Source organism: Camellia sinensis, chromosome 4 (assembly GCF_055761805.1).
Source record: "Camellia sinensis isolate YWXY chromosome 4, ASM5576180v1, whole genome shotgun sequence".
Classification (NCBI taxonomy): Eukaryota; Viridiplantae; Streptophyta; class Magnoliopsida; order Ericales; family Theaceae; genus Camellia; species Camellia sinensis.
Genome location: NC_138964.1, coordinates 99,147,460 through 99,160,208, shown reverse-complemented (window position 1 = coordinate 99,160,208; position 12,749 = coordinate 99,147,460). Strand labels below are relative to the sequence as shown.

Sequence of the window (12,749 nt, the reverse complement as noted above, 5' to 3'; positions counted from 1 at the left end):
ATAAACCAATCCTATACCATAAACTACCAATAGGTCTCAATAGTTTGACTTAATTCTCATCAAGTCCTATTGAAAATAAATCTTGGTAAAATTGTCGTTAAAAATAATTTTTTTGTAACAATTTTTTATATATGTCGTTAAAAAATAACAATTAGTGACTTTTTTTGTCATGATTTTTGTAAATTGTCACTAGAACTTACAATTAGTGACTTTTTTTATGACAAATTTTTTTTCCATAGGACCTATTAGACAATAAGTTCGCTTAAGGGGTACTTACGTATATAAGTAGACTTATTGTCTAATAAGCTCTATGGAAAAAATTTGCTATATAAAGTCACTAATTGTAAATTTTAGGGACAATTTATAAAAATCATGACAAAAAAAAGTCACTAATTATCAATTTTTAGCGACATATATAAAAAATTGTCACAAAAAAATTATTTTTAGCGACAATTTTACCTAAAAATAATTTTTTTGTGACAATTTTTATGTCATTAAAAATTGACAATTAGTGACTTTTTTTATGACAAATTTTTTTCCATAGAACCTATTAGACAATAAATCCACTTATTAAAATTTACATGTAAGTATTCCAAGAAATTAATTATTAATGGATTACATCAAAATATAAATCTCAACAAAGTTGAAGTTGAAGTTAAAATCGGAGTAATTATCGGATCTGTTTAGTATAATTTATTATAAATTAAAAGTTAATAATTAAAAAGTGAAAGTAAAAAATATTATTCTTCTAGTTGAGATAATAAAAAAAAATTATTTATGTTATTTATGCCTAATAAACTAAAATTATACCAATCAGTCACTACTAAAAAAAGTACTTTTTGCGACCGTTACAAACCGTCGCAAATAATAAAAATACAGTCGCAAAATACTTTTTGCGACGGCCCATGCGACGGCAAATGGGGGTCGCGAATGTGGGGGTGGCAAATACTTTTTGCGACCGCAAAACAACAGTCGCAAATTATTTGCGACCGCCTAACCTACTTATAGCAACTGATGTTTTGCCGTCGCAAAAAAAGAATAAAAATTACCTACAATGTATTAGCGACCATCTTATTAGCATCGCATATAGTTTTCAATGACATTTATAAATAGTGCATCGTTATGATTTAAGATCTTTTCAAAAATCTGACTACATTGAACAAATTAAATCCAAGTGAATTCTATCAACAAGAAACTAAAAAACAAACTCAACCAAGTGAATTTCTAATTTTTTTCTGTCATTTCTTGTGCTTGAAACTCTTAATGTTCTTTAGAGCCGTTCAACTGGGCTAGGAAAAAAAAAAAGTGTCAAGCTTCTCGGTCACTATCTTCCCATGCATCATTGTCTGCTGGATCACTTGACTGATATAATAACCACAGAAGTTGTCCCATTTCCAACTTCTCGGTCTTGAAGCTCAACCAAATGGATGCTTTATTCTTCCACCTTTGCAGTAGGATGCTCAACATATAACATCTTGAGTATTATAGCACCATCATTAGTAATTGTTACATCACCAATATCATCAACTAGCATCTGAAACACAAAATCGACAGATGAAGTGTCAAGCTTCATATATTTGATTTCATCAATTTGACCAAAAAAATAAAAACCTGAAAAATGTTACATTAATAACAAATTAATGATCATGTGACGTCTAAAATTTCCATATTAACGCAAGGGAATATACTCTTTACTAAAATACCAAGTTACCCCACCAGCTAGTGAGATGGATAATAAAGCAAAAATGTTAAAAGCTGCGTACTAGGCGATTAAATTATCCCATTACCATTATGGTGTAGTCTTAATCAATTGCATAAAAGATCTACCTTTTCACTAAACTGACTCAGGGGAAAAAATGTTTTAAGACTTTCAAAAACTCATTCCCAATACTAGTAAGCTTAAAATATTGAAATTGGTGATCTAATAGTAAAAGTTGAACTGAAATTAAAATTTTAAGGGGGAGATAGAGAGACAGAGAGAGTAACCCCACAAACTGTTAGAATCTGCAAATCCAAATTAGAAATAAATAAAGAAAGAACGAACATTCAAGCACACAACACATAAAATGGGAAAATCAGAGAAGAAGTACTTCACTCTTGAAAGAACAGAATCATGTGTTGGATCGTAGGGATGGTCCTTGGAAGGAATCTCCAAAATTGCTAGAATTGGATTTTTGTAGCTATCTACTAAAAACTTTATCATGTTTGCAACCTGAAGATGAACATTGTTGCATTAGACAATGTTTTATCCACAGAATCAAATGACAAATGAACAATCACACCACCACAAAATCAATGTACTCATTCGTCTCTTACTACCAGACTATAATAATTGTGAGACTTTGTGATTTATATGAATGTTGCAATAAAGATTTAACTTGAAGTTTAGGAAGCATTAGTAAATTCAGCACCAAAGTATGAAGTCCCATTGACTAAAACATTAATGTAACATGCTAAATCTGTGACACGACCCATACTCATTCATCATAAACTTTTAATATTTTCTCTCATTCACATGATAGAATTTAAATAAAGAAGAAAAAGAAAAAAGAAGCATCTTAGGGTGCTCATGATACATCTGATAGGGTATAAGCATGCACTATAATCATATGCATAAGTCATACCATAGAAGAGCATTAAAATCAATCAAAAATATGACAGAGTAGAATAAAAACTTACATATTGGCTGATCATCACTATTGCAACGTCTTCTCTTGTTGTAAACTCCTTGAATGCTTCTTTAATTTGCTCAACAGTTATTTCTAAGCCATAATAAAAGAACATTTATAAGCCAAAATAAGAATATCCAAAAATTCAATTGAATTGAAATTAACTCAGGGGAAAGGACAGATTCTAATTCCATAACTAAGGATACAGGGCAAGAACAAAAATTTGGAGCGGTATAACAGCATCTGAAACCCATGTAGTTTCAAGTTCTCTCTCTCTCTCTCTCTCTCTCTCTCTCTCTCTCTCTCTCTCTCTCTCTCAACAATTTTAAAGCAAAATTTGAATCTCCTTAGCTGCTCATTCTGTTGCAGAGAAACAAAATCTACAGCTTAAATGACAAGAGTAACTAGTAGGCTTTAATGATTTTATCATAAAATTAAAGTATGTTGACCGTCCAGTCATTTATTGGAGATAGCTTTTCAATTCATCATATGCAAGTTATTTTAGTGAGAACTACTCCCAAAACAACTACCACAGGAAAAAACATCAAAAGCCAGTCACATTATTGGTGACTATATTCTTTCAGATAGCATGGAATGTTCACTTCAGAACTAAAAACAACAGAAGACAAACAATACACTAAAAAAAAAAAATGCAACTTCCTTAATATGAAAGAGGTAATCACATAAATCCAACACAATAATGCCTAAAACATTAAAATTTCACAACATTTGGAGCTCAAAAGCATACTTGAGTCCACAATTAGGTAATTTGTCTTTCTCTGCAAATCCACATCGCCTACTCCAGCCAATAAAAATACAGTTATTGTGTCCTACATCAGATAAATTTAACTCCAATCAGCTCTAGCAATATTGAGCATCACATTAGCAGTCATCTTAAAGACCTTCATAAATATACACCAAGATGTCAGGGACAAGCAAAAACATATCTGATGCTGTTTTAACAACCTACCAAGCCACATGATCAATACTGTTATCTGCAACTGCATTATCCATGTGGGAACTCAACATAAGAGAAGACAGAATAAATCCACTGCACATTTATTGACTGTGAACTCACATAAGATGGGAAAATCAATGACCAAGTTCAGACCAAACAGTGAGAACAGATTCAGAGATGAAGAAATCAAAGTGCTTTCTACATATTAAAGTTAGTTGAAACGAATAAAGAGGTACATTAGCTTTGAGCCAATTTCAAAATCCACTCACAAAAAAGCCTTCAACACCTCCTTCAATGGAGTCACCCACTAACAACACGAATTTTTGCTATGTTCACTCCCAAGTCATCAAATTCATCTTTTCTTATTTGTATTTATTTATTTATTTATTTGTCCAATTTAATTATGAAGCCAATTTCTCTTCATGAAATGATAATTTTTTTTAGTGGGTATGGATTTCAGATACCAAAAATCAGTTTAAAATGTTAAATATAGGGATTCTGGGGTGAACATCATTCCTATATGAAATAAGAGATGTACAAAAAACTCACCATCAAGATATATGTTCCTCAAATCCAATCTTGCTCCTGGAGTGAACATCATCGCTGCCTGGCCTCAAAACTTGGGCCCCATCGCTCTTCCAGAAGATTCTAGAAGAGTGAACTTCACTGTCATGTCAGGGACTTCCATGGCTTGTCCACATGTTGGTGGAATTGCTGCTCTGATCCACTTAGCTCATCCAACATAGACCCCAGCAGCTATTAAATCTAGAAGAGGAATCTGAGGCACAATTTTATCATTCGATAAAGACAGAAGAATTCAATATAATTTAAGAATTCTAATATATGTTTCTTTAAGGCAAAAGAGGTCTCTAAATAAGCAAGTCAGCATAAATTCTCACTATCATTCTTTTTGTCCACTTATCACGATTTTTCTAGAGATAAAATATTCACAGAAATGAAGCCAAAGCAGAACATCAATCTGCCCAAGTATGAGCATTGACTTCAACAAGCTTTAGTTAAATTTAACAGTTGTGGTATCAAGAAAACTACAGAAATATCACATGCAAAAATTCTCTACGAAGAATAAACACATGCAGATATGCAAGAGAACTAACAATAAGAAAAGATTTCTCTACGGAAAATATATGTTCCTCAAATCCAAGCTTGCACTGGGGGCCAAGTTTTGACCTGTTGCTTTTTATACCAATTCCAAATCTATCACTTTATAGTGAAACATTTCAATTCAACAAACCACAAACATCAATATCTCCCTATTTATGACTATTATTTGTGACACGAAGATGTTTGCAAGACAATAGATACACACATTCAAATATTCAATACTCTATGCATTTAGCCATATGAATCGAATTCAAATTCAAAAACGAGAGAGAAAGATATCAGTACCAAGTAATTCATCATTTAATTCAAGATCTAAATTACTTCTGAGCTTCCTCAAACTAAATTGAAATTGAAAACTACAGAGAGAGCTTGAAATCAAAATTAAACAGAGCAATATAGAAATCAACTACGACTAAAACATGTAACCAAGAAGAATTCAAAGTAGAACAACAAGACTATAAACTAGAAAAATCATTCAAAGATTAACCAAATTATGCTCTGTTTGGTTGCTAAGAAAATGTAACATAGACACAGGAAAACAAATATATATATATATATATATATTTTACCTTAATTGAGGTGAGCTTCAGTTTTCTAGCCAAACAAACATAAAAGCATAATACTAAAAGTTTGAAATTCGGTTGGTTCCTAAAATTTTCTCAGCATACAAACAAGAGGTTCAAAAACTAAATGAAATTTAGCAAACAATCTAGAGAAATGTTCAGATCAAGTTTTAAAGCCAAAGCAAATCAAGATTTAATAATCTAAAAAAATAAAAATAAAAATAAAATGAATCTTCGAATCAAAAAGATGTTTCGAAATCAGAATCTGCACCGCATTGATAAAAATAAATTGAATTGGAAAAAATTCATGTTGTTACCGTTGATGTTGATCTTCGAAATCGAACAAAGCTATGAGTCGAAGAGAATTTGGGAGCTGAAAGAATGACACAGGGATTACAGAGACAAAGAGTTGGATTCATACATAGAAATTAGGCTTACCGATTATGAATCGATCCAAATCTTCATCAACAGCAGATCGAAATCTTCAAATCTTCATCAACAATCGATCAAAATCTTCATGTCTTCATCAAAGTGGGAGTCGAGCGAGAAAGAGTGGAGAGTCGAGTGAGGGAGAGGAGAATTTATGAGATTACCAGTATGATTTGTGAGGTTTTGAGAGTGAGAGAGAGAAAGAGAGTTGGGAAATAAGAGTGAAAGGGATAGGGCAAGTTTTACACGATTTGGGGGTTTTTTTATTTTATTTTTTTTGTTCAGTTAAGAACACGATTGGGGGTTAAGCAAAACGGGATTGTTATGGAAAAAAGTGATTTTTTGCGACGGTTAAATAATCAGTCGCAAAAAAATAGACGCAAAAACTCATATTTCTAGTAGTGTATGTTAGTTCCAATGTGGTGGTCCAATGGCTCAATTCTAACTGCAAGAGTGAGCTCCAACCGGTGTGTCACCTTTGCATGTCAATTTTGATATGCTTCCATTTCATGACTTCTTTTTTGTTTTTCTTCTTTTCTTTAATAAAAGAAGAAATCGAATAGTAATACGTCAACAGTAATTTCACCATTGTAAATAAAAGATTTTTCAATTATATTTTATTTTATTTTATCAACTATAAATTTGGAGTTGGGTAATATTTTTTTGATCATTCACACCATGAATTCACCATACTCAATTTCAATATTTTTCCATCCAACACTCAATTTTCTAGTGTAGTGTTTGAAAATCCTAGTGATGAATTCCAAAAATAAAATACGTGTGGTGCTTGCTTCAAGGTACAAGAAGATCGACTTCTCATTAGTTCATAGCTTGACATTATTTTTAGTAATTTTTTAGTTTTTTATAAAAAGATGTATAGAAAAATAGAAAGAATGATGTAATAATTTATAATAATTTTTTAATTTTTTTACTAAAATATATAATTGACAAACGAGACATAAGTGTTACACATGGAAATGAGCAAAAATTCGGAACTTGCAATAGAATTGAGAGATTTCATTTAAAATTACTTGTACATTCATGATAGAGGATCACATTCACAACTCCAAAAAGATTTGGTTAAACATCCGAGCAACCGTAGCATCTGATTTATTATGATATTTATGTATTGTTATTTATTTATTTTTAAAATATGTATAGTACTCTAATTTTTCTTTTGAGTTAATTATCTAAAAGTCATATTTACAAATATTATGGTAGTTTAAGTTTTATCTAAAAATTTTTGAACCAATAAGTCTTATTTAGTAAAACTGATAATATTGTCAAATTTTTTCCAATTTTTAAAACTAAGAACATTATCAATTTTGCATATTAGTATTCCAGATAATTGTTTTACTAACTGATGAAAACATAGAGCATGAGATTAAACGTTTTTTTCCTTCTACTTATTGATTTGATTCAACTACTTAATAAAACCGAGAACATTATCAGTTTTTCATTTTTAAAGTTTTTTTTTTTTCAGTTTTCACATCAATGTTTCATCATCATGATTCTTTATAAATACAAATTTTTATTTTTGCACAAAAACATAATTTAACCTTTTCAAAAAAAAAAAGAGTAAGTTTTGCACAGGCCAAGATAGTTGGTGAGAAACCAACCGAAAAAAGAGAGCGAAAAATCAAGCAAATAGCAAACCCCAATAGACACAACAAACAACAATCCCCAAAAAACACCCCATCACTAGAAGTTCCTCTGTTACACCTCCTTATCACATTAGCAACTTCACCAAGCAAACTGAAACACAAATCTGCAGTAGCACGTAGCCTTTCATTTTGAGTGATCAATGCAGCCACTACCCCAACAACATTGACACATTGGAACAACAATAATGTAACTGATTGCTTTGGAGCTTTGGTAATTTCATAGAAGCCCAAAAAACCACACCATATTTTATTAGGTCCAGAATTTCATCCCAATTTGGTTGCACACTGTTAAACAAGCATTAGTCCTCAATCCCCATATCAACCATAAAACAACAAAAGGAATGATTTCCTGAACTACCTTCTTTGCTTTCCTATGTTTTCATCCCAGCCACCATTCCAACATAGCCTTTGTTGAGCTTGGAACCATCCACAACATCCCCCACCAATTCAGGATTGCAGTCCAAATTCTCCACACGTTTTCACACCAAATCAGACCATGCCCCATCGATTCCACCTCATTACCGCAGAAACGACAAAGCCCCTCATCCTGGTTAATTATGATCCCCACCCTAATGAGCCTTTTGGCAGTCTTAACCCTGCCACATGTGACAAACCAATCATTCATGCATGACATATATCATATTATTTTTGCATTCATGCCTTGTTTTATATGATTATGTAAATTAAGGCTTGCTACATGTGACAAACCAATCATTCATGCATGACGTATATCATATTATTCTTGCATTCATGCCTTGTGTTATATGCTTATGTGAATTAAGGCTTGCTAGGAATTAGCGAAGAAGAAGTTAGCTTTGAAAACTTTAAAGTTGTGTTTGGTTGGGGAATTTAGAAAGAGATTTAGAAAAGGAAAGAGAAAAGATATGTGAAATTAGGTAAAATATAGGTATATTTTATTCACACTTCGCTTATATTTTCCATTTTTCTTTTCAAATCTATCCCCGAATCCTCCAACCAAATACAACATAAGTGTAAAATTTATGTCAAGTGGTATCGAGCTAGACTTATATAGGCTCTAATTTATATACATTCAAGATGAATGGTGGTTGAATTCCTGTGATCAGAAGGAGGGTGGTAGGAAATCAGGATGGTTTTTGCAAGAAGACAGAGGTGATTACCATTTTTGTGGACAACATCCCTGAGTCCATGGATGCTAAAGGATTATTCAGTCTTTTTAGAAAGTTTGGCGTGGTCAAGGATGCGTTCATACCAGGGAAGAGGAGAAGAGTTTTAGGTTCCAGATTTGGTTTTGTGCAATACGATTGTGAGCTGGCGGCAGCGATGGCGATTGAGAAGGCTGATGGTTTGTGGTGTGATAACAAGGCGCTGAGAGTTAAAAGAGCAGAGTTTCAAAAACCTCATGCACTGGGTTATCGAGAAAGGGGGATGCTAAACAGAAGGGATGAAGGCAGAGTGATGCATCAGCGGCCTCAAAGGCAGCAATGGCAGGATAATGGGGTTAAGCAGTCATATGCAGAAGCATTAGTAAGAGGAGGAGTACGTGACAATGGGAAGGTGGTGATCAGAGCTTATGAAGAAGGAAACGGATGGCTTTATGAAAGTTTAGTGGTGAAGTTGAGTAGCTTCTTAGCTGTGGAAGTGTTCAAAGTAGAACTACATAATAGGGGAATGGGGGATGTTATTGTTAGGGACAATGGAGGAAGAATAGTATTGCTAACTTTTAATTTTGTTCAACAGATAAAGAAATGGAAGGAACAAATAGACAAGTGGGGTAAGAAGTGGTGCGATTCAGTTGATGAGTGGGAGAAGAGCCAGTTTGAGAAGCAAGAGAGATGTGTCTAGTTAAATTGCTTTGGCATACCAATTAATCTTTGGAGTGTGACAACTTTTAGAAGCATTGGTAGCTATTGGGGGACTGTTGTTCAATTCCAAGAGGATATTACTAGCCTACAAAATTTCCGCCATGGAAGAGTACGAGTAATCACAAGATGTATGGAGTTGATTAATTCGGTAGTCTTTTTGGAATTCGAAGGTAAATCTATACCAGTAAGGATCTGTGAAGAACTACCAAAGTGTTTGTTTCCTACTTCCAGTGAAAGCTGAGTGAAGGAGATGATGCAGTTGAAATCTAAAGGTTGTGAGACTGTGGAGGTGGATCAGGTGTCTGGCAATGGTGGGAGGACAAGGTGCGATTACAGAGGTACTGTAGCAAGGGAGAAGGAGGTGGTTGGTGAAGATGATGAGGTCAGCAGGGTTCAGGAAACAGTGGCTGGTAGATCAGATGTGATACATAGGGGTTATGATGGGAAGTATGCACCAGATGAAGCTATGGTGGGTATGGAAAAGGGTAAGGTAGGCGCTGGGTCCAAAGAAGAGGGTATGAATCAGGGAGTCAATTCACAGCAGATAATGATGACCAAAATTCAAAAATTGGATGGGGCTGTTGACAATACTGGACTTCCAAGTGCAGTGAATAGGCCAGAGGGGGTCACACCAAATATAAATTTGGAAGTAATTCTTGAAGGCCTACAGGTTGGGCCTCAGCCTAGCAGATTACAAGTTGGGTTAGGCTCGGATTTGAGTGACTGTGTGGCCCAAACACAACTCAAACCATCTGAGGCCCATGTCTCTCATTTATCACATTCCAGTATGGTTAAAAGGGCTAGGAAAAATTCAAGGAACAAGGCAGCAGTTGGTACTAAAAGTAATATATCACGGTAGAAAGACATAAGGATAAAGAAAGGCTTCTGCTCTGTAGGCGGCCTTAGCAAACAAAGAAGCATGGTTGGAAGGCTTGGTTTTCAAAGAAGGGCACTTTCAGAGCTTCAGTAGTAGCAGCTGCAGCTGCTACTTCTTTGTCTTCGTCTGAGAGTCATGCAACACAAAAGAGGAAAAATTTAATAGAGGAAGCACAAGCAACAGTGAAGATTGGAAAACTGTTGGGTTTGCAATGTCAAGGTAAAGAGGATGAGCTAGTCAACAAGATAGTAGAACTTGAAGAAAATGATTTACAAAGAATTGCAGGTGAGGAAGGGGCAGTCAGACCTTAACAGGTTGTTAAGTAGGGGACTAAGGAGAAAATATAAGTTTATTATGCAGATGTTATCTTGGAATGTTAGAGGGCTGAAAAGGTCACAAAAGAGGGGCAAAATAAAGAATTTGGCGAATGATAGAAGAGTGGATGTCTTACTTTTACAAGAAACCAAAAGGAATTCAATGGAGGAGCATTTTATGAGATCCATGTGGCCTTTTGAAGAGATGGGTTATATGATGGTGGATTCAGGAGGAAGTGCAGGAGGGTTGCTGTGTATTTGGAGGCCACAAGTGTTTGAGCTAAAAGACTGCTGCAGTAGTAAGCACTTCATTCTACTCTCAGGTACCTTGGCTCAACATTTTGATTGTGTGATTGTTAATATATATGCTCCAAATGAGGTGTTAGGAAGGAAGAAGCTATGGGATTCCCTTGTGTGCTTACAACCCCATTTTCCAAATCCCTGGTGTGTGGGTGGTGATTTTAATGAAATCAGATTATTGAGTGAGAAGAAAGGGTGTTCAAGAAGAGAGAAGGGGATGAAGGAGTTCAATGAGTTTGTGGAACAGTTGGAGTTGTCTGATTTGCGTATGTTAGGCAGAAAATTTACTTGGTGTAATGCATCAGAAGGGGATAGGTGGAGTAGGATAGATCGTTTTTTATTAGACTCCCTTTGGCAGGAAAATTTTTCATTTAATCAATGGGGATAACCTAGAACAATTTCAAACCGTTCTCCAATTTTGTTGAAGGAAGATGATAGGGATTGGGGTCCTAAGCCATTCAAATTCATTAATGCTTGGACATCATATCCTATATTCTTGACTGAAATCAAGCACATTTGGGAGGTCACACAGGTTTCAAGATGGGCAGGGTACAGATTAATGAGGAAGCTATCCTCTTTAAGGGGTCACTTAAGGGTGTGGAATAGGGAGGTGTTTCATAATATTGATACTATGTTGAGGTCAGCAGAACAAGAACTACATGAATGGGATTTGAAGGCAGAAATTAGATCTCTGGATGTGCTGGAAACAATAAGAAGGAGAGAGGTTAGAAGTCAGGTATGAAAGCTTAGTAGGGATAAGGAAAGAATATGGCATCAAAAGTCTAGATTGTTGTGGACTAGGTGTGGTGTCAGAAATACTAGATTTTTCCATCTTATGGCAAGTAGTAGGCAGAGAGTGAACTTGATAGATTCTGTGACAGTGGAGGAAGTGAGACATGAGGATCCAACTCAGGTGAAACAAGCAGTGCTTAGTCATTTCAGAAACCATTTTGTTCAAAGTTGGACTTCTAGGCCACAAATTTCTGGACCTTTTGTTACAATTTCTCTGGAGGTGGCAGTGGGTTTAGAAGCAATGTTTACTGAAGAAGAGATCTGAGCAGCTATTCAGGATTGTGATGGGAACAAGGCTCTTGGCCCAGATGGTTTTAACTTAGCTTGCATTAAAAAATGTTGGGGAATAATGAAAGGTGATATATTGCAGATGATGTATGAGTTTCACATAAATGGGAAGCTGGCAAGGGGTGTTAACAGTTCTTTCATGGTGCTCATATCCAAGAAGGACAATCCCATAGGCTTGGGGAACTATAGACCCATCAGCTTGGTTACCTCAGTGTATAAGATTTTGGCCAAGGTGCTATCTAGAAGATTAAAGAAGGCCCCTCCCTCTGTGATAGATGAAGTGCAGTCAACTTTTGTCAGTGGTAGATATATCTTAGATGGGGTGTTAATAGCAAATGAAGTTGTGGATTGGTGGAAAAAGTCTAAGAAGAAAGGCATTATCTTAAAATTGGATTTTGAGAAAGCCTATGATTCAATAAATTGGGAATTCTTGTTGGCAATGATGAGAAATTTTGGATTTTGTGTCAAATGGATTAAGTGGATGAAAGCTTGTATCTCTACAACTATGGTTCCAGTTCTTGTCAATGGTGCACCTACAGAGGAGTTCCAGCCACAAAAGGGGTTAAGGCAACGGGATCCCCTTTCTCCATTCTTGTTCATTATTGCTGCAAAAGGGCTTAATTTGCTACTTGCTAGGGCTAAAGTACTGGGTTTATGTAGGTGTGGGCTTCCAAGAAGATCAATCTAAGGAGTTTGCTAGGGTTTTGAATTGCTTAACTAAGAAATTACCCTTTTCTTTCCTTGGTCTCCCTTTATGGGCTAATCCTAAGAAACAGAGTACTTGGGACCCAGTTGTGCAGAAGGTCAAGAAAAAGTTGACCTCTTGGAAGAGGAAGCTTCTTTCATATGCTGGGAGATTAACCTTGATCAAGTCAGTCCTTGCTAATTTGCCAATCTATTTTCTTTCTCTCTTTAGAATGCCTAAGGGT

General features: G+C 35.0%; 2 protein-coding genes across 6 annotated transcripts; one reads left to right on the top strand and one right to left on the bottom strand.

The window, feature by feature from the left end:
- Positions 1 to 1,222: 1,222 nt before the first annotated feature.
- Positions 1,223 to 6,139, bottom strand: LOC145824736 (V-type proton ATPase subunit F-like). Of its 5 annotated transcripts, XM_082925394.1 has the most exons (7): positions 5,751 to 6,139; positions 5,630 to 5,685; positions 4,177 to 4,405; positions 3,418 to 3,499; positions 2,680 to 2,762; positions 2,096 to 2,212; positions 1,223 to 1,534 (listed from the first exon to the last, which is right to left on the bottom strand). In XM_082925394.1, exons 3-7 carry the CDS (start codon positions 4,177 to 4,179, stop codon positions 1,433 to 1,435), a joined length of 387 nt encoding a protein of 128 aa, XP_082781520.1. In that variant the 5' UTR covers positions 4,180 to 4,405; positions 5,630 to 5,685; positions 5,751 to 6,139; the 3' UTR covers positions 1,223 to 1,432. The 5 variants fall into 5 exon arrangements, with proteins under 5 accessions (XP_082781520.1, XP_082781519.1, XP_082781518.1 ...); XM_082925393.1 differs by having other exon boundaries at positions 5,630 to 6,139; XM_082925392.1 differs by lacking the exon at positions 5,630 to 5,685.
- A 4,464-nt stretch (positions 6,140 to 10,603) lies between these two features.
- LOC145823920 (uncharacterized) lies at positions 10,604 to 11,797 on the top strand. Its single transcript, XM_082923481.1, has 3 exons — positions 10,604 to 11,010; positions 11,134 to 11,476; positions 11,594 to 11,797. The coding sequence occupies exons 1-3, from the start codon at positions 10,604 to 10,606 to the stop codon at positions 11,795 to 11,797; spliced, it is 954 nt and encodes a 317-aa protein (XP_082779607.1).
- Positions 11,798 to 12,749: the final 952 nt, after the last annotated feature.

Bases quoted from the DNA above. Each gene is read 5' to 3' on its own strand.
- LOC145824736 (XM_082925393.1), bottom strand. The intron at 2,763-3,417 runs GTATGCTTTTGA...ATTATGGCTTAG, and splicing joins TTACCTAATTGTGGACTCAA to AAATAACTGTTGAGCAAATT. The intron at 1,535-2,095 runs GTGAAGTACTTC...TTTGTGTTTCAG, and splicing joins ATGATTCTGTTCTTTCAAGA to ATGCTAGTTGATGATATTGG.
- LOC145823920 (XM_082923481.1), top strand. From the start codon at position 10,604: ATGGAGGAGCATTTTATGAGATCCATGTGGCCTTTTGAAGAGATGGGT. The intron at 11,011-11,133 runs GTTAGGCAGAAA...GGGATAACCTAG, and splicing joins GAGTTGTCTGATTTGCGTAT to AACAATTTCAAACCGTTCTC. The intron at 11,477-11,593 runs GTATGAAAGCTT...AGTAGTAGGCAG, and splicing joins GGAGAGAGGTTAGAAGTCAG to AGAGTGAACTTGATAGATTC.